Raw genomic sequence first — 22,048 nt, 5'->3', positions numbered from 1 at the left:
CTCGTCCTTCAGTACGTCGTAATTCTCCTTTGTACGCTGGTCCGTGCATGCATCCATAAGTCTCCCTCTTCGTCCATATGCCAGTTCAATTACCCATTCCCTCCAGTATTGGTTCATTGATTCATTCGTTCAGTCAGCATTACGTCTCTTTGGTCGTCCATTCATTTGTCTGCCCGTTAGTACATACATTCAAGTGTTCTTTTATCTGTACATCGTCTGTTCAACTGTCTATTTATTTAATTTTTCTCTTTCGGCATTTACTAACTTCCCTCTCTATCACATTTCTTGCAGCTCTTCGCCAGGCATTTCATCACCAGAACCAAATAATTCCAAAGAATTTTATCCACTTATTGCACCTCAGCATCAGTTACAACAACAACAACGCAATTCTATGCGTTCACCCACCTCTTACTCAAGCTATGATAATGACTCATTAAAAGATTTCGAAATATCCACCAATGGTTCAAGCGGTTTGAGTCGTCACAATACCAGCACACCACAACATCAATCTGCACATCAGTTGTCTTCATCTGGTTCTTCCTCCGCCTCATCCAAGAATAGTCATTCTGTTGGCGGCGGCAATGGCATCCACAGTGGTGGTGGCGTTGGCGCCAACGGTTCTCTTACTCCGCAAAAACAAAAGCATCCGAACAATGTTCCGTACGATCCATTCGTCCATACTCACAACAAACCACCCTACAGTTTTAGGTGAGTTCGGAGATAAAGAAAGTTCAATGTAGAAAGTTTTGTAACTTTTGCTATATTTGCAGTTCCTTAATTTTCATGGCAATTGAGGGTTCGAATGAGAAAGCTTTGCCGGTCAAAGAGATCTATGCTTGGATCATGCAGCATTTTCCGTACTTTAAAACAGCGCCCGCCGGCTGGAAGAATAGCGTGCGTCATAATTTGTCGTTGAACAAGAGTTTTGTTAAAGTGGAGAAAGCGCCGGTGAGTTTAATAACAAAACATAACTATAATAAAATTATTTGAATAATAAAAACAAAAGAATATGAAAACATAGCAACATAGAAATAAAAAAATATAAATGAATAGAAATAAAAAAGTAAACAATGTACCAAAAAAGTAAAAAATATTTATTAAATTATCTATAACAGCACAGATCTCTTTTCTTTCAGAATATGGGCAAAGGCTCCCTGTGGCGTGTCGAGCCGCAACAACGGCAAAATCTCATTCAAGCGCTCAATCGCTCACCATTCTTCCCCAACTCGGCTGTTGAAAAATCGGCGCAATCGCTCAAAAGTCCTGGTGGCAGCAGTATTGGCGGCATCGGTAATGATTCACTCATCGGCTATGATACCGTCGACAGTGTGGGTAGCGGTGGCGCATGTAGTCCTGCACCGAAAACGAATATTAATCCACGCATCGATCCACGTCTATTTCCCAAATTATCCAAAGTTATTGGTGCGCAGGGTTTGCTAAATGATGTGGTCGTTACTGGTGATATACCAGACGAAGACACTCCGTCCGATTATAGTACAATAAATCATAATAACAATATGAATAACTCCAGCAGCAACAACAACAAATACAACAATTACAATAGCACGGCGTTACAACAACAAAATGTCGGAAGTGGTGGTAAAAGTAGTGCTGGTAATGGCGGAGGTGGGGGTAGCGGTGGCGCAACCATTTTAGGACACTTTAGCAACTATGAAATCATTGAGCGTTTGGCGCGTGATTGTGGCGCTGATAGTATCGATGATGTTAATGCGGCAACAGCAATGCTGGCGTTGAAACATGGACCAAAAGTGTTTGCGGAGACTTTTCAAAATGGGTGAGTTAAAGCGCGAGTAGGGGTTGGGAAGAGAAGTTAGAAAATATTATTATTATTTTATTAATTGTTTGGGAAAAATTGGAACAACTCGACATCAGGACGGATAAGGCAACAGCTGTTTCGATTATACCTTGTAAATCTCTTCAAATCCTTTTCTCCCGGCAGTAGGATTCGAACCCGCACTCATGCGATGATCGGACTGGTTACAAACGCATCGGACCATCACCACGTCCTGCTGTTATACAACTTTTTCCCGATTGCCTTCTGCTTCATTTATTCATACTTCCATATAGAACATAATTTTTCTGTTTGCTTATATGAAAGAAATGCCATTAGTGGCTTTTCGTTTGTTATGTTGAGTAGAAGCAACAACAACTAGCTACACGGTCAACCATGGCTCGTTACTGCAGGACCTGGAAAGGTCTACCCTTCCTCCATGTCTTAAAAGGTGGACCGCAAATTATCTGGGTGGTCGGCAGGCATCGGTGCAATTTAGAAACGAAGCATCAAAACCAAGGAGAATTAAACAAGGGGTGCCACAGGGTGGTGTCTTATCCCCACTTTTGTTTAATTTCTACATATCTAAGCTACCTTCACCACCGGAAGGAGTCACAATCGTTTCCTACGCCGATGACTGCACAATAATGGCCACAGGCCCAGGCCCAAAGATCGATGCACTATGCAATAAAAAAACGGCTACCTCCCTGATCTCTCCAGTTTTTTCGCCTCGCGAAACCTGGCATTGTCACCGACTAAATCTTCCGCGACCTTATTTACAACATGGACGCCCCAAATGTCGACCATTTTGAACATCCACGTCGATGGCACTACGCTACCGACTGTCCTACACCCCAAAATCTTGGGTGTGACGTTTGATCAAGGTCTAAATTTTGGTGAGCACGCAGCCGCAATTGTTCCGAGAATTCAGAGCCGTAACAAAATCCTCAAATCCCTCGCTGGCAGTACTTGGGGAAAAGATAAAGAAACGCTCATGACTACATACAAAGCAATTAGCCAGCCGATTACGTGCTACGCGTCACCCATATGGTCGCCAAGCCTAAAAATCACCCACTGGAAGAAACTACAGGCCTGCCAAAATACTGCTCTCAGAATCGCCACGGGCTGTCTTCTTATGTCCCCAGAACACCATCTGCATAATGAGGCGAGAATACTCCCCATCAGGGAGAGAAATGAGATGCTGACCAAACAGTTTCTGTTGAATACCCAGAAACCTGGTCATCCCAACAGACATCTGATTGATGAACCAGCACCGCCTAGGGGCTTAAGGAGTCATCTCCGTAAGCATTTTGAGGAAATACGGCACCTGAGAACCCAGCCGTATGAAGTGAAAAAACACAAGCAGGTCCTTTGTGAACTCCATAAACAGGCGTCGGACATTTATGCCGGGAATTGCCCGGTGAATCCAGTGCTTAACGAAAATTATCCAAAACTTGCGGAAGAGGAACGCATACTCCCCAGGGAAACGCGTGTCACTCTTGCTCAACTTCGTTCTGGATACTGTAACAGGTTAAACTCTTACCTATCCAGAATCAACCCCGACATACAAAATGTATGCCCCGCTTGCAACGTGTCCCCACATGACACCAACCATCTCTTCAATTGTAATGTGGAACCAACGCCTCTAACACCCCTTTCCTTATGGTCCACCCCTGTTGAAACGGCAAGTTTCCTTGGACTCCCGTTAGAGGATATTGATGAAAATTTGTGATCGGTCGCGGCTATTAGGTGGGGCGAGCATTGCTAAAACAACAACAACAATGTTAGTTGTTATTGTAATATTAAAAACATTTTACCATCTCCAGTTAGAGAAGATAGTAGAATAGGGAGAAGGGAAAGACGTTGCACCCACTACTTGTATAAGTTTATAAAAAAATTTCTTCCATACAGCGCACCCGTTATAACTTCATCGCCCAGTGAGGATCATACTTATTCAGCTGGAGGCGCGGGAAATAGTGGCGGTTCGACGCCAAATGCTGCAAACGGCAGTGCAGCGCCTACAAAAGCTATAAATGTCACTGCGCAGCAGCAACAACACAATGGTAGTCAAAATGGTGATAATCAAAGCACGTCCTCCGATGCAGCTTATGAAAGCAGCGAAGATAAGTAAGTATTGAATATTACTTAAAATTTTTGTATTTGGTGTCTAAGTTTATATTACTCTTTCCTTTCCCCAAAAAGCAACAATATTACACCCGAAGAGCTCGAGGATCAACGTCGGCAACGTGAGGGTGTCGATGCGTTACTCTCGTTATCGCGTTCCTCCGTCGTTGAGTCTCCCACGAAGCGACCATCATCGACCAGTGTCGAAGAAGAACACATATCCACCTGCCTCGAAAGCAATAAGACCAACACCAATAATAATCATAATCATTTTACCAATGGTAATGCAAAAATGTCCTTACTAACAAGCGCTGTTGCATACAGCCAACAACAACATCATGTATACGAAGACAGCGGCAACGGTTTTCATACACCACCCAGCTTTTACGGCGTATCACATCAAATGCATCACCATATTAGCGGTTTGGGTAGTGCACAACGGAAAATTAAACCTTTAAGGAGTTTGCGTACCAAGATTAAGCGTAAGGCGCCATGGATGAGTAAGGCGCGGTGAGCAAAGTTGGCGTTGGCGAGTAACGGGAAAAAGTGAAGCGAGGCCAAAGAAGTTAGTATTGAAGGAATGAAAAGTTAAGCTTAGTTTGTTGTTACTTAAGGAATAAGACGAAACGCGCGTATGTGTGGACGTTAAACAAAAATGTGCATAGGCTTGTGTGAGATGTTAGGTTTTTGATATGCAATTGATTTGGCTGTAAAAAGTATAAATGTTTGGTTTTGAGCATAAAAAAATTATAAAAAATCGTAAAAATGACATAAAATAAAATTTTTGCTAAAAAGGCAAAGTAAGCGGTAATTGCAAATGTGGCAAAGCGCGCTGTGAACGCTTTAGTTTGCTGCGCCTGCAAATTTTCTTTTTCATTTGTTGCGTTAGCTTTATTTATGTTATCGGTAAAACGCGTGTCCGCATAAAAATAAAAAAAAATTAAGTTGACTTATTTTAACGAAGTTTCTGAATAATTGCAGACCACAGATGTACTTCAAAATATCTGAGATGACTAAAGAGTATTCAAAAAACTTGTTTGGCTTAAAAAACCAAACCTCAAAATTCATTTTTAAACTTTAAAACGTATTAAAAATACAATTTTTAAGTGTTTTTTTAAGAGCAAGTATACTGTGCGCAATTATGTACAAAAAAAATTATCTTTTTTTTTAAGCTTTTAAAGAGATGAAACTTGATATTGAATTTCAAACATGCTAAATTTTGTACATATCTAAAATTTAAGAATTTTAATTGCTTTACCTTGAGAGCTTTGGTGAGACAGATAGTTTTGTATGTAACGTTAAAGTATATTTAACTAAATTTTTTTCGACATCATGACTAAATTTGAAATGAATAAGAACTTCTCGCAACTTGACAAATTTTTCGATCATCGAATTCGAAAATATTTTTAATATTCGACTTCGAAAAAAAAAATTTCTACTTAAATTTGAGTAATTGAACAAACGAGTTGAATCTCTGTAAATATTTAAACTGCATTTCCAATATACAGAATTTTCAAATCAAACAGCAATAGTTCTTAATCATCTCAAATCGAAAATATTTGCGAATTCGAAAAAAAAAAAGGTCCTTGCATAAGGCTACTAGAATTGAAATCGTAAAATTTTACCAATTTAAGACAACCAAAAAATCCAAAAACCGATTTTGTAAAATTTTTTATTGACATTTTTTACGTTCTTTGAAGAAAATGACTTTTGACTTTATTTTATTTATATTAATTGGAATTATTGCCTTAAATTTTACGCATAATGAAATTTTAAATGTTTAAACATTCATTAAACTTGATTTGGCAGAAGTATAGAACTTTTGTTTTTGCTAAGCTTTAGGTTTTTTAAGTTTGTGCGTTTTTGCTCTAAATTTTATGCAGCCACGCTTTGTAAGCTAAAAAACTCACAGCTCTTAATTTCAAATCACAAAATCCAAGCTAAAAAACAAAAACTCACAAGTTCGTATTTCAATAGAAAATATTAGCAGACAAAAGAAAAAAAAAAAAAACGAAAAACAAACAAAAATTGAAGTAAGCCACAAGTTTTATGTTAAGCACACAAATAAACAAAATTTTTAAGACATGTAACAGCCAAACGATTAAGCCGTCCGCCTATTCATACCCTTACACACATTTGCGCATTGTTATATACACATACAAAAAACATAGATTGTTTATATTAAGCTAAGCTTGAACTGACTCCAAAATTTATTTGCCTTCCCTAGAATACACTCAATTATGTATGTTATATTTAAATGATACGAAAACATAATATTTGTTAAAATTATTGGATATTTTTCAACTTTTTTAAGTTCATTAAAATTGTAAAAAATCTTCAGGTTTTTTTTTTCAAAATGTGGAATAATTTAATTTATAAAAGTGCTTACAGTTGTATTTTTGTTTGAATTTTATGTATTGAGGCTGCGTACCAAATTTTATTTTGTAACAAAAAAAAAAAAGACAAATTTTATTGTTTTGTTTTAAATAACACTTGGTGTTGGTCAGCTGTCAATTACTGCTGCTAAATATGTTTATTTTAATGTTGAATGAGATTTTTATTCTTGCTGAATAGGTTTTAATGCTTCTGCATAATATTTTTTATATTGCTGAATCAAGTTAGATAATACTTTGTTGAGCCTATAATTAATTCAGCAATAGTTTTAGTTGCTGAATATTTGTTTGCAAAATGCCAAATTCATTTTTCTTGACTTTTCTAAATGCTAAATAAATTATAAATCCTCGAAAGTCACATTTCAAGTTTTAAGTGCATGTGTTTTTAAATGTAATTATTAGTACAGATTTCAGCAGTGATTCACATTTAATATCCTTACAGCAATTAATATTGAACGCAATGCCTAAATAAAAAATACGAAAAGAGGCTAGAAAATATTTTTGTGATTGTCGTTAAAATTATCATAATATTTGTATATTTTTTTTTTATATCGCGCTGAATACTAAGTTGTTGGCCGAAAATAGAAATTATTGAAAAGTTGAATAATAAATAGATCTTATGAGCACGCTGAATAACGTGTTATCGGCTATAAACAAATAATTTATACGCTGAATAACGTTTCAAACCTTTAAAATTAAGATTATAAGCAAGAGTTTCAGGTGCATCGTACAAAAAATTCACTAAAAGTTTAAGACTTTTTATAGTATAAAATACTTTTAAACGCGCTAAATAATCAACAATGGTGCAAAAATAAAAAAAATCTCATTTTTAGACGAGCTGAATATGGAGCAAAGATTTACAGTGAAAATGAATTCTTTATGAGTTGTGAATAGTGCGTAAAAACTTCAAATATCAGCAAGTGCATCAGAAAATGCTGAATAGCTGTTATTCGCTGAACACTGTTGCAAATATAATATAACTATAGATTGATTTCTTCATAAGTGCGGTGAATAGATATTATATACGACAATCTTAAATGTGCATTTTTAAGAGCATTGATTCGCGATAAAAGGTTGAACAATTTAAAATAGCTAATTTTTAAACGAGCTGAATGTAAACAAATTGATTCATGCTGTAAAATATGCAGCCTTAAGAGCGCTGAATAATAGAAATAAGGTTGAAAATGTAAAGTGCTGTTTGTCAGGAGCGCTTAATAACAACAAATGGCGTAATGCGCTGAATATTGTTTATCAGAACAAAACTTTTGAATTAGGGTTTATTAAGTGCGCTGAATTTAGAAAAAATGGGTTGAAATGTATTGCTTGAGTCTTGGTATAAATAGCTAACAGTGGTTCGAAAATTTTTAAAACACATAATTTTCCCGTCTGAATATGCGAAAAAAGCTATTGCAATTGCAAATAGTTTCTTGAGTCATGCTTCAAGGATCAAAACATAGAATTAATCGTTTTTTAAGCGCGCTGAATATGAAAAAAAATTTCTAAAAAGATCACTGAGTAACGGCCGAAAGGCGAAAATTTTAAGTGCTTAGTTTTTAAGTGCGCTGAATAAGCGAAAACAACTAAAAACAAAAGAAGAAGAAAGAAGAATGTTTCAAAGAAAAGCGTACTGGTTTTAAGATGTGCTAAAATCTTTTTAAATTTATAAAAGCGCTGTTTCAACTTTAAGTATTCCACATTTTGAATTATTATCCAAAGTCCTTAAACTCTTAATCTTACTAAGTTTTGTTTGTATTAATGTAAGGTAATTTTCTTTTTTCATTATACTTTTATATGTCTTTTTGTGAGATATAATTTTTTTCAATACTAGTGTTCATTCATTTATTAATTATTATCATAATTTTTTCTTATTTCTTGAAGAGAATGCAATGTCTTATGCCAAACAATTTTATACAAATTTGTGCACTTTAAATAAACACAATAATGTATGCTAATCCAAACGTTAAAAAATACAAATTTTTAAATTTATAAAATTAATGTTAAATGTTTTTCATAAGAAGCTTGAACATTTTTCAAAAAAAGTTTTCGCTTTTGAAAAGCATGAAACTTTGAGCTTAGTTTAAAAAAAAAAGAAAAACTAATTTCATTTAGTTAAGAAAAAAACAGCAAAACAAACTAAGAAGTCAAAAAATTATTTTTTAGCATATAAAAAACAAAATTAGCGTTTAAGTTTAAATAAAGTTAATAAGAAAATTGAAATGAAAAATCAATAAGAAACAAAAAAACATTATAAATTATATAAAAAAGCAAATTAGCTAATATCACGAAAACTAGTAAAAAAGAAACTGCGAATTTTGCAATTGAAAAAAGCAAAGCAAATTCACTTCAAGTACCTTTTTAGTAAAAGAAAATGAAAATAAAAAACTATAAAATTTAGACAAATTAATTACTGTTTTGAAAAAGTGTATAGGTTCACTTTAGAAAAAAAACTGTATACTTAAGCGGTTTCTATTAATTCTTTTTTTTTTCTTATAAAGCGCACTTATACCCTTTTAAAGAACGCGGCTCAAATATGCAAATGAAAATTAGTTTTGCTCTTGTGCTGGGAAAATTTAATATTAAAAAAGTAGTAATATTGTATTTTTTATTGAAAGCTTTATGCAGCCTTGAAACACAAGCTAGATTGTTTACTATTATTATTAAGACAAATTATTTTTTAAATCGTTGTGTATGTACATATGTAGTTGTTTGCGTGTACAACGCAACAAATCAAAAATTAAAGCAAATAATTAAAAAAAAAAGTTAATGAAAATTTAAATTCATGCTAACGTCAAAAAATTTGATTTAAAGTGCAAAGGTAAAACATGTTTCTTATAACAAAAAAAAAAAAAAAAATACACATTGTTAATGATATAAACATATTTACGTTATAAATTGCATAATATTTGTTAAATAGTTTGATCGCGTGCATGAGTGAAAAACTGTGCGTACTCACATTTTCTTCTTATTCTTTTTCAAAAGAGCGTTTTTTTTGTTGTTGTTGTTGTTGCATTAACGATAGAGACACTCCCCGAATGTTTTTGGGAGTGTTAACGGATGTTGATGGTCCTTTGAGGGATATAGATCCGGTACGTTCCGGTAACAAAGCACCATTTAGGTACTAGCCCGACCAACATGGGAACTATATGCTTTCATAGCACAAAACAGCTAGCAGACTTTGGCCACGACCTTCACAAAATTTTGTAACAACTCACTGTTTAATTGCACAGAATGCACCTCAGAGCGCGGTTCGAACATACCGTAACACAACTGTAAAAAACAACGTATGTATTCAATTTACTAGTGATGAAGTAGGCCGCCGTGCTGTGGTGGTAGCGTGCTCCGCGTACCACACTGAAGGTCCTTGGTTCAAGTTCCGGGCAAAACAACATTTAGAAAAAAGTTTCTTTCAATGTATTTCTGCCATCAAAAGCTTCTCAGTGAAAACTCATCTGCTTTGCTTATGTCGTTCGTACATGTCCCTGTTGCTCTAGCTGGGGCACGATATCCACTTCGACAAGCACTTTCTCATGGCTTTATTATCATGCCCATTATTAAGTTCCTTCAATGGATATTTCTTAAGGCATTTAGTTAACAATATGTTTCATGTTGCGAAAAAGTATACACGACAGTCTGCAGTGTGCGGCATGTTGAGAAAAAATGTACCCTAAAGTCTGCTTCGTGTGGCATGACGCCCTTGCTTATAGACAGGGGTTGATCCTGCTACAACGGGGTAGGAGGATTCTCATGCCTAGTGGCAAACCTGCAGAACTACAGCGGTACGTCCCGTCACGCCAATTAGAAGGAAATATAAAATGGAGCACGACGCAAATTTGAAGAGAAAACTCAGCCTAAATCTCTACGGAAGTAACTAGCATCGATTAATGAATCTATTGGGCTATTCACCTAACCTGTGTGGTAATATTTTTTACTTCATTACGAAACCAAAGTACATTAGACGGAAATAATTGACGAATTTTGAAACTCGAAAACAGCGGTGATGTGTTTCGAAGCAAAAAATAAAAATCCGAATCCTGAACAAAATTTAAAATCAAAGTCTGAAATAGAGTGTTGCTGTTGTTGTTGTAGCGATAAGGACACTCCCCGAAGGTCTTGGGAGTGTTATCGATGTTGATGGTCCTTCGCCGGATGTAGATCCGGTACGTTCCGGTACCAAGCCCGACCATCACGGGGACGATTTGTTATGACCACATGCGATCTCTAGAAATAGAGTGTTCTTGCAACTTGCTGAAACTGAACGTTTTTCAAAAAATTCTCTTCCACTCAGCCTTCGCGAAACATTTTACTTAAAAAATTTTATTATCTCAAAAGAATACTAAGCTAAATAGTCATAAATACATACACATACACGTACATATATATGTTGAGTGATCAGTAATGATTGAATGGTCATGAATGATAAATGGCAATATTAATTGTAATGCATATTATTAAAATAGTTTAAATATAGACATATATAAACACATACATACATAAAAATACACATATACATACATACATATATACTTATATTAAAATAAAGTAAAAAACATACACAAACAATCCAATTTTAGAGACAACTATAGTTTATAGAGTATAATAGATGCCTAAACTTCTAAAAGTGTGTAGATAACAACAGAAAAATAGTCAAGTTTTTACTTTACTTATATATAACAAAAACAATTGCTACAAACATACTAAAATACATATGTACGTAGATATATATAAGACAAAAACTAAATAAACAAAATGCGTGAAATTAATGACAGGAGCAAGAAACATATATATATATATATGTATATATATATGTAAGGAAAGGAAAACTAAAACACAACAAAACAAAAAACATAGAAGCAAATATTAAAACTTACCAAAAGTGTCTAACGTAGACAAAACTGCAATTAAAAGCTATGTATGTGTAAAAAAAGTAAATAATCAAAGAATATCTTACACAGCTGGACAATCTAAAATGAAAAAAATTAATAAAATAATTTATCGTGTAAAAATTATATATAAAAAAAAGAAACAAAAAATCAAACCCAAGTTCTTATACACAACGTTAGCAAATGCCTAAGCTGATTATGTGTGCTATTTAAAAAACAAACAAAATATTTAAAACTTACAAAAAAACAAACAAATTTAAAAAGTTTTAAAAATTTAAAAACGCTAAAATTCTTCCTTTTTTAAACTCCCAAAGTGTTAAGGCGTCCTTGTGCGAAAGCAATTACGCAGATGCTTACTTACTTTATACATACTATATACATTTAGTTAATAACATAAAATTATATAAATGATTTAATAAAATTGTTTTAAAAAAGTTTACACAATCCAATTTTTTATTTTTTTTTTCATTTTGTTATTGCCAAAAAATACTAGGGAACGCTATACAATTTTTTTTAATTTATTTGAAATACCATTTTTCGCCTATTTTATAGCTATCTTTGACAACTGTCACAACTTTGTGTGCTGAATTATATTTTTCTGCGCTAAATTGTGTTTTCCGAAATGACAGTTGATATTATGAACTGCGTTGTATTATTTAAGTCCATTTTCTTCACCCTACCATTTTAATTGCATGTGCTGAATAGGAAACTTTGGTTGCTGAATTTGTTTTTCTCTATGTTGAATTGAATTTTTATAAAATATCTTTGCATTATATTAGATCATCTTCTCTATTTTGCATACATGATTTTACTATCCAACGCCCCTAATGTTTATGTTTGATGTGCTGATTAACGTAACTTTAGCAGTTGAACTGCTTCTTTCTGCAGTGGCTTGAGTTTTTGCCGTAATTACAGTCTATTTTATGACATAAATAAGTAGGTGACGCAAAGTTCGCTTTCACTTCAATTTTCTTCACTCTTTTAGTATGTTTATTTAGCTGAATAAGAAACTGGCAGCTAATAGATTTTCGCTGAGTTGAATAGCATTTTTCGAAATCACTGCTGTGTTTGTACTTTGAAAAAATAAAAATAAAATCTCAGTTACTACGTTGTAACCGTACTCTGAGATAGGAGGTTGCTTTATCGAATTCGGAGATATGCGATCGTCTATAGAAAAGCTTCACTAAGAAAAATTTATTTATGATGATTTAAAGTTATTTTGTTTTTAATATATATGTAAATTAAGAAAATTATTTGAATAACGCTTTAAAACTTTACAAACAAATTCATTTTGTGTATTAATTATTTAATTTGGTTTTAATTTATTTGGGAAAATTAACCTTTTTCGTGAAAGCTTTGTATTCTTCGTCAGACGTAAGCTCTCGTCGGGAAGTAAAAGCTATTTTAAAAAGTGAAAGCTCTGTTTGCAAAGTTTATGCTATTTTAGTATGCCAATCGTTGCAGCCAAGTATGTAAGTAACAACTTCCTTAAATTAAAAAACCTCAAACCAAATAAATATTTCAAATTCTTTTGTTAATAAAACTAAAACAAACTTTATTGTGAACTTTAAAATCTAAGTGGAAGAATTCTGAACTAAAGGAAAGTGCCTATATACATATTTATGTAATTATTAATTATTATTGATTATATTTATATTTATTGTATTGTGAAGTATCTCATCTTAAGAAGTTTAATATGAAAAAAAAAAGTTGAAATGAAGATACCAAACTAGAAATAATGTGTACAAGAGTACACAATTAAAAAAAATAAAATAATTAAGAAGTTTCCAACAATTGTAGTTATATTATACTCTAACCTCTAAGTTAAGTTGAATGAAACATAACACATACCTATTAAATACAAATTTATCTAAGGGATCAATTTATACGTTTTACAATATTGATGTTTATGTCTATAAGAAAAATTCTAAAAAAGTAAATATTTATAAAAAGAAAAGCTAAACAAATATAAGAGTTAATTAAATTAACCCGGATGAGATCAAAAAAAAGAAAATAATAAAAAGACAAACCAGTAAAAGCACAAACTAGTAAAAAAAAAATACATAATAAAAATAAGATAAAATAACATAAAGTAAAAAATTAACAAATGATATAAAACGCAACTTAACCTGACATAAAGGTGCTTAACTTGAGCAACTGTCATAAAATAAAAAGCATAAAAAACTTTAAGTAATATAACATAAAATAACTTAACAGGTACATCTAGCAAATCAGCACCACAACTAAACCTGATATGGCCTGACATAATACAACATAACATCATCATCAACACAACATAGCACAATATAACACAATATATACTCATTTAAGAAAACAAAACAAACAAAAAACTTAAAATATATAAATTAACAAAAAGGAGCTTGACATAACAGAAAAAATAAATATAATAATATAACTTAAACGAGTATAACGTGACTTAAAACAACAAACAACATGATATAAATGCTATAACAAAATAAAACTTGAATACAATTTTTTTATTAAAATAAAACTGATAAAGAAAAAAATATTGCTAGATGTATTTTTGAAATAAATGTCGAATTCAAGCTTAGCATTTTACTGCGTTGAGGGTTGAGCAACGAACGAGAGAGGGAAGTTTGTAAGGAAATGAAGGAAAAAATGCGTTTTTAAAGAGATCAGCTTTGAAGTGATAAATTTTACCAAATTTTAAAGGCAAGATCAAGGCCAAGACGAATTCAGTACCAGGTGTTGTTATCCCAGCAGCTGCTTCTTGATTTTTGGCATACAACTCCTTGTCAGTTAATCAAAATCAATGAAAATTTTACTTTTTGATCAATACGAAACTATACAAGATGATGGCAAAGCGAATTCAACCCAGTTCGCCGTGCAGAAGAATGTCAAATCAAAAGGAAATTTGTATTGATTTCGTTTTAACTGACAGCTTGCTGTGCCAAGGCGTTGTTTGGCAATTATCAAGCAGAAGCGATCAGCTGATGGGTTAACAACAGCTTGTACTGAAAAGTCGCCTTGAGCAAGATATGAAAGTGCGGCGCTGAAAAATGTGTTTATTTTAAGAGCGAATAAAAGCGAAACTTATAAACACATCCTTAAAAGTGCGGTAAAAAATGACAGGAAAAATGGAACTTAACATTTTTTCTCTTAAAACAAGGTCACATCGATTTATTTAATAAAACAGGGACTTAACGTTTTTTAAACGGTTTTATTTAGCTTGACTTGACAGGCTGGCTGGCACGAATTTTGTAATTGAAATTTAAGTAACTTACCGATAAGCTACAAGCTTAAAACTTGGAATATAGTTCAGAACCCGATTATAATGCAATAATAAGAAAAAAACTCCGATAGCTGGCGCATGTATCGAAATATTTCAAAAGTTGTATTTGTGGTTCGATTTTTTTCATATTTGGAACACATAATACATACATGAATAGAAAGCGACCTATGATGTCCGATTTGGCTCACATTTGGAACAAATATTACATATAGTCCGGTAGAAGTGCCATCAAAATATTTTGGAGTTCGAGGAGGGACAAGCATACGTGGCGCAGAGTCGAGTATAGTCTTTGGAAGGATTATGTATTGGGGACTTAGATTGTAACAAATTGTCAGGAAAAAATCCGTGTAATAATGAGTCACTAAATGAATTAAATAGAATGAGAAATAATAGGCAATTAAATAAAGACTAAAAACTTGGAAATTAAATAATAAAAAAAAATTTTTAGTTAAACGATTTTATTGAAAAGAATACTTACATGAAGTAATAATAATACTAAAAGCTAGAAAATAATTAGGTTGGACCTAGATACTAGTCATCACACTCCTCATCAATCAGGGCGTTGATCAGACAATTAAATAAAAGCTTGGGAGCGTAAAATTTCTAAAAATGTGAGGCGTGGCATAACCTGATTAAGGTTCAGTTGGTCTTATATATGACTATCAATAGAAATTTTACGCGTCCAGCGCTGATCAACGACCTAGTTTGATGACGAGTGTGATGACTTGTACCTAGGACCAACCTAATTATTTTCTAGCTTTTAGTATTATTATTTCATGTAAGTATTGTTTTCAATAAAAGTGTTTAACTAAACAATTTTTTTTTAATTATTTAATTTTTTCATAAGAAGAAAACATACCAACTAAAAAATAAAAAAAAAATTTAAAACGTACCAACTAATCCAATTAAAATTGGACACATCATGCTATTTAGTTAAGAGGGAGGGGCGGGGCAGGCGCGTGCATACCAACTAATATGGAGCTAACTGCCAACTTTTGTTCAATTCGGAAGATTTTCAGAGTCACTTTGGGATTATTTTAGATATCAATTCGGCAAAACTTCAGAATAATTTCGAGAATGTTTCGGGACAGTTCAAGCATCCTCTGGGGTACACTTCAGAATGAATAGACTATTTTGGGACCAATCGAAATAATTTCAGAACAGTTACAGGCACATTTCAGGATCATTTCGGGATTACTTCTAGACTGTTTTAGAATTAATTTGGAATAATGTCAGGTTGACTTTGTCTTTGAAATAATTTTCAGATATTTCCTGGATTGTTTTCGGGGGTATCCGCCACACACTTGTCTAAGTTAAGAGAGTTTTCCTTACATGCTTATTTTGATTAAGGTTTCTAATATTTTCTTGCCTCATTTAAGTGGCCTTACAAAATTGGGAAACAAATTTACTACTAAGCGCTGTTTTCTCATGTAAACATTAACATTGTTTGCCCTATAAACACATATTTTGCTTACAGAACAATGTTTTTATTGCACAGATGAACCTTAAAGTTAACTTGAGAAAAGGACACATATATTCTAATTTCTATGCAAAACAAATTCTACAAATCTATTAACGAGCTATATAAATGTGTACTTAAGAGCTAAAACTAAAAATGGTTTCCTAATACCAATAAAACAAATATCAGAACCGATCGAAATTCAAACAAAAGTAGAAACATTTAAAGTAAATTAAAATTTTCAAAACAACAGGCTTTCAAAATATTTACTGTACATATGTATGTATGTAAAAATACATGCTAATAACTTTACTAAAGCTATAAAGAAATCAAAGGTATCAGTAAATAAAATTTAAACAAAGAAAAAACACATTTGGGGCATTCACGTCAACTCGTTATCAACTTATGTATTTGCTAAAAATTATTTGTCTCCTGTATATTTTGTTTTTGTAAACTGTATTATAAATATAACCACAGAAGCAGATAAGTTGATAAGCATGACCACGTGAATACCCCAATTAATTATAGTTGGAAGTATTGCATTAATTTAAGAAAATCTATATGTGCAGATATCAAAGAAATGTTGGCAAATTATAATGTAATTATAAGATTTATAACATGACTGAACAAAAATATAGCATTTTAGAATATTATAGTAAATGCAAAAAACAAAAAGATTTCATAAAATCAGAACTTCTTGAATGCAATTATTATTGAAAATTCTTATAAGAAGCAAAGTTTTGCTTTTCTTATTTTTCCAAAATTGAGCACAGAACTAAAATAAAATATAAAATTATTTCTGTTCAAGTATTTTTATTTTTGTACAACGAAAGAGTTGAAGCTGGTAAAATCAACAACTCTGGTTGTTTGCTCTTGAATTAACACACATTCCGTAAAATTGATCGCATTGTAGTTAATTCATATAATTTGTCACGAAAACAAATTTATTTATTTATTTCAACAGAAGAAAAAATTTTGGTCTCAAGCTAGCGATATTCTGTAAAAATTACAGATTCTCAATGAATCTAACTTATTTTTATGTTAAAAGAACAAATTTAGTTGGTCTTTTCAATAGCGGATAACTGGCAATATTATACAAAAGCATCAGCTATTTTAAACAGAAACTTACGCCCACGACGCTCAAGCCACAGAAATGTATGTCATATCAACAGCCACTGCTGTTGTGATGTTGACAGAAATCGTTTATTTTAACAGTTTTCGTTGGTATTGTGGCGAATATTAGCAGTTCGATACGTCACTATGCTGCTAGTAAATAAATGCACAACAGCAAAGCAAGCAGCCACACATACATGCAAACAGCAAAGCTAGGTAGGTAGGTTGAACTGGCCGGTCCATGAGGACCTCACATAGACTGATTGAGTCCGTAGTGTTACCAGAAGTTTGTTTTAACGACCAAACTGAAAAACCCTATCAAAAACCAGGACCTATGTTATAAAATAACTCCGTCCTCTTGGCAAATACTAGAAGCTTCCTAGGACTTAAGCCACTTGCTGCTTCTAGATCTGACAGCTGTATCACTCCTAATAACTGGAGTCTTAGCCTGGCAAGTGCAGGGCACGAGCACAGAACGTGCTCGATCGTTTCCTTCTCCAACCCGCACTTCCTACATCTGCTATCACTGACCAAGCCTAGTTTAAAGGCATGTGACGCCAGAAGGCAGTATCCAGTCAGAATACCCGTCATGAGTCTACAGTCCTCTCTTTTTAATGATAGGAGCAACTGTGTTAGTCTAAGGTTGTAAGACCTACACATAATCTTCGACACTTTACAGCCCCGCGCTTGAACCCACGCCTTTCCCGCTTGGTCGATCATGTGCACCTCTCGCCTTCGCTTAATCTCGCCCATCTACGGAGCAAGCTTCAAGGGATGCGCCCTTTTTAGCTAGTTCGTCCGCTTTTTCATTCCCATCTATTCCCATATGCCCTGGGACCCAATATAGATGTATGCTTCTCCCTGTCCCGATTCTCTCCATACACTGCTTACACTCTAACACGCATGTAGATGCTGTGCTATGCGAGATTATTGCCTTAATTGCTGCTTGACTGTCAATATAAAAGTTAACACGGTTGCAGCTTAAGCTATTCTCTTCCAGGGTTTCTACTGCTTTGGTTACGGCTAATATTTCCGCTTGGAAAACGCTACATTAATCCGGCAGCCTGTGTAGGATCTGCTTATTTCCGGATCAGCGCAGTATACCGCAGACCCTACTCTTTCCACTACTTTGGAACCATCGATGTACACATGTATCGCCTCGTCCGCCATTTGCGCACCCTTGCGCCAACCGTCTACCTCTATTGTGGCCTTAAGATCTCCCTCGAAGCGCAGATAGGGAATCATGTAGTCTGTTCGTCTTGTGATTGATGACGCTATACTACTATGGCCATATGGTCGGCGCTCAAACTGCCCCGAAGCACCGAGCCTGGTTGCGGTCGTTAACGCTTTGTTCTTTGCTACCAGGTCTACAAGTGGGATGTGCAAAATGGCATACAGTGCAGCCGTCGGGGTTGTTTTCAGGGCTCCCGTAATGCTAAGCATCGATAGTCTGCATACCCCCTCTAATTTTTTGAGGTATGTTGTTTTTTGTGTGGCTTTCCACCAAACAAGAACTCCATAGTATAGAATAGGGCTTACAATCGCTGTAAAAACCCAATGATAAAGAGAGGGCGATAGGCCCCACGTACACCCCAGCATTCTTTTACATGCGTAGAGTGCCGTTGAGGCCTTCTTGACCCTCTCCTCCACGTTGAGCTTCCATGACAGCTTACTGTCTACGATGATTCCTAAATATTTTGTGCAAGGTTTCTCCTGTAAGGTCACCCCTCCTAACTTAGGCCTGGTCCAATTTGGGACCTTGTACCTCTTTGTAAACAAGACCATATCCGTCTTCTCCGCATTGACTTTCAACCCGACATTAGATGCCCAGATATGAATATCGCGAAGCGCCCGATCCATCAAAGAACTAATCGTTGGAAGGCACTTTCCACTTATGACAATTGCAACGTCATCTGCGTAAGCCGTGAGTTTTACGGGTCCCTCATCGAATTGCCTGAGCAGTTGGTTGATGACCAGCGTCCACAGCAGAGGTGATAGCACCCCTCCCTGCGGCGTGCCCCTGTCCACTGATTTCGTGGCCTCGTACAATCCCCATTGTGATGTAATCTTTCTGCAATTTAACATGCAGCCGATCCATCTGATTAAGGCAGGATGTACTTTAATTTAATTAAGACCATCCATAATCGCCCATTTTGCAACATTATTGAAAGCCCCGGCAATGTCCAAGAAGACTCCTAGAGCATACTCCTTATATTCCAGGGATTTCTCTATGCTTATTACCACCCTATGCAATGCGGTGTCTACCGACTTGCCTTTGGTGTACGCATGCTGTGTTGTGGAGAGCAGCTTTTCATCCACGTTGGACTTTATGTACACATCTATTAGCCTCTCAAAGGTTTTGAGCAGAAATGATGTTAAGCTAATGGGTCTATAGTCTTTGGAATACATGTGACCGATCTTCCGCGCCTTTGGTAAAAAAGCTACACGAGCAGTTCTCCAAGAGTGTGGTACATGATTCAGTCGTATGCACCCATCGAATATTATTTTAAGCCATTCCACGACCGCCCTACTTGAGACTTGTAGCATGGCCGGGAATATACCATCTGGGCCCGGCGATTTAAACTTAGAAAACGTCTTCACTGCCAACTCGATCTTGGTATCGGTCACCAAGCCCGGCACTACTAGCTCCGTAATCGAAGTGTGAGTGATCTGCTGGCTCCTCTAAACCGTCTCCCGATGGGAAATGTGTATCGAGAAGCACCTCAAGGGATTCCTCACTACTACGTGACCATTCCCCGTTCTCTTTCTTTATTAGTCCCTGGACTATGTTTCCCTTTGCTAGGACTTTTTTCAACCGTGCTGTTTCGCTGGAGCACTCTATGTCCGTACAGATACTTTTCCATGAGTTTCTCTTCGCCCTGGTAATTTCACGCTTGTAGATCCTCAGTAGATCCCTGTACTCGTCCCGACACGCTTCGCTTTCCGCGGTCTTTGCGAGCTTAAACATTTCTTTAACCTGTCTTCTTAGAAGACTCAGCTCATTGCTCCACCATGGCGGCTTTGCTTTTCCTCTGAATCTTCTTAGAGGGCAAGCTTTGTTATACGCAGTCATAAGCGTCCTTGTTAGGAATTCATTCGACTCCTCCAGTTCCTCTACATTAGCAACCAGTTTTGTTTCTACATGTTTCTGGAATTTAGTCCAGTTCGTTGACCTAGGGTTTCTAAAGGTTCCTCCCTTCTCTACCCTCTTTAGGGGGATGTTGAAGCTGATATACGCATGGCCGGAGAAGGATGGTCTATCAAGAATCATCCAATCATACCTTGATATATCACGCTCGGAGCTCAATGTAATATCCAGAACATTGCTGGATGTTGGACCAATGTATGTAGGGACATTTCCCCTGTTGGCTATCTGCAAATTGGTTTGCAGGATGTAACAAAACAGAGATTCGCTTCTCTCGTTCGTATCTGCTCTTCCCCACGCATTGTGGTGCGCATTTGCATCTGCGCCTATAACCAACCGCCCTTTGCGCCCAGCAAAGCTAAGGCCGAAGAGATTATTTCACATACATATAATCAGCAGCTAAGAGCAAAGAAGAGAAATAGTCACACATACATGTATAATATACATTGTATATAGCTAAATAACAAACTATCTGATACAGAACTGAGAAATAAACAAGCATGTGTTCGAGACGGCTGTTTGCGAAAGTTCTGTATCGGAGGAGAAATAGGCGAACGAGGCAACGGAGCATATAAAAGCAGCGCAAGCTGAGAAATAATGAATTTGTTTGATTGTAACATGACATAAGTGAAGCACACGAGTAAATTAAATTGAAGTACTACTACCATAGTAGTGTCTAATTAGTTCAGTTATATATACGACATTTCAGCGATTCGAACGATACAAAAGGGAGGAATTATCAGGACTTTCTTAGGGTGATATTAAAAATTGTTAGTTAACAGAGCAGAGCTGGGCGTCCACCGTTGTATGATGGTAGCGTGCGCTATGCCTGTAAATCGGTTCATTTTACCAGCATTTTTCTTTCAGTGGAATTAAACACAATTTTCATTAAAATCAGTTCAAGTGCAAAACCAGACAAAAAGATCGAATTGCTTTCAACGTTTTTTGGTTCTGTCGTGCGCGAGCAAGACTCCTGTCCGAGTTAGAAAAATAATAAAAAAAGCCTTCGGCATGCCTCGTCTCTAAGCTAGGGATGAAAAAGAATAAGCATACTTAAGAAAGAATTAAAGAAAATGTGAATATTAAATGGTTAGCATTGAATAAAGTAGCGAAAAAATAAACGGAAGGATTAGCAAATATTGAAATATCAAAAGAAAATCAACAAAATATAAATAAACTCACAGTAATATAAAAAAGAAATAACAAACAAAGCAAAAAATTACAAAATAGTAATAGATGTATAAAAAATAAAAAAAATATTACAGATATTTTTAGTGCAATATATAAAAATATATATATATATAGAAACATATGTAACACAAAAAGAAAAAAATATTCTTTAATATATATATATATATGAAAATTAAAAATAATTATATATACAGAGAATAAAACAAATGTAATTAAAAACATATATATATTTATTGATAAGAAAACTACTTATGAGTTAGCGCAACCAATAAAAGTCAAATAAAAGAAAATCTGAAAAATAAAGAAACAAAAACAAAAAAATACAAAAAAACAGATACGTATGAAAAATAGAATAAAAAAAAAAAATCCCCTAATTTTATCAGTTTGCAAAAAACAAAAAAGAGAAAAGGTAAGAATAGATTAAGTAAGGGCGAACTGGTTCGTACTAAAGAGACAACTAACACAGTTTATGACAAATACGACATAGTGAAATTACCTTCTTTTCTTGTATTCAATTTTCGATAACCAATGGATTTCACGTGCTTTAAGAATGAAAATAATTCCATTGTTATTGAATCATGGTTTATCCAACGTTTTATGCCCAATTATAATTATGAAATATTTTCATTGAAGGTTGAAAATATTTGGTTGAAGAGAGCACCTGGAAACACTACCTA

At 34.6% G+C, this 22,048-nt stretch overlaps 1 protein-coding gene across 12 annotated transcripts in view; it reads left to right on the top strand.

Moving 5' to 3' along the window:
• Positions 1 to 15,683, top strand: part of CHES-1-like (Checkpoint suppressor 1-like) — a 139,075-nt gene extending 123,392 nt beyond the window's left edge. For all 12 annotated transcript variants that reach the window (XM_067780363.1, XM_067780362.1, XM_067780361.1 and 9 more), the window contains 5 exons: positions 292 to 708; positions 771 to 948; positions 1,137 to 1,795; positions 3,704 to 3,919; positions 3,995 to 15,683. In XM_067780363.1, coding sequence (XP_067636464.1) covers positions 292 to 708; positions 771 to 948; positions 1,137 to 1,795; positions 3,704 to 3,919; positions 3,995 to 4,430 — 1,906 coding nt within the window. In that variant the 3' untranslated portion in view covers positions 4,431 to 15,683. The remainder of the gene's footprint in view (positions 1 to 291; positions 709 to 770; positions 949 to 1,136; positions 1,796 to 3,703; positions 3,920 to 3,994) is intronic.
• The last annotated feature ends 6,365 nt before the right edge of the window (positions 15,684 to 22,048 follow it).

This window comes from Eurosta solidaginis, chromosome 4 (genome assembly GCF_040869045.1).
Source record: "Eurosta solidaginis isolate ZX-2024a chromosome 4, ASM4086904v1, whole genome shotgun sequence".
NCBI lineage: Eukaryota > Metazoa > Arthropoda > Insecta > Diptera > Tephritidae > Eurosta > Eurosta solidaginis.
Note: the sequence above shows the minus strand (reverse complement) of the source record. Positions and strands in the feature narration are given on the sequence as shown.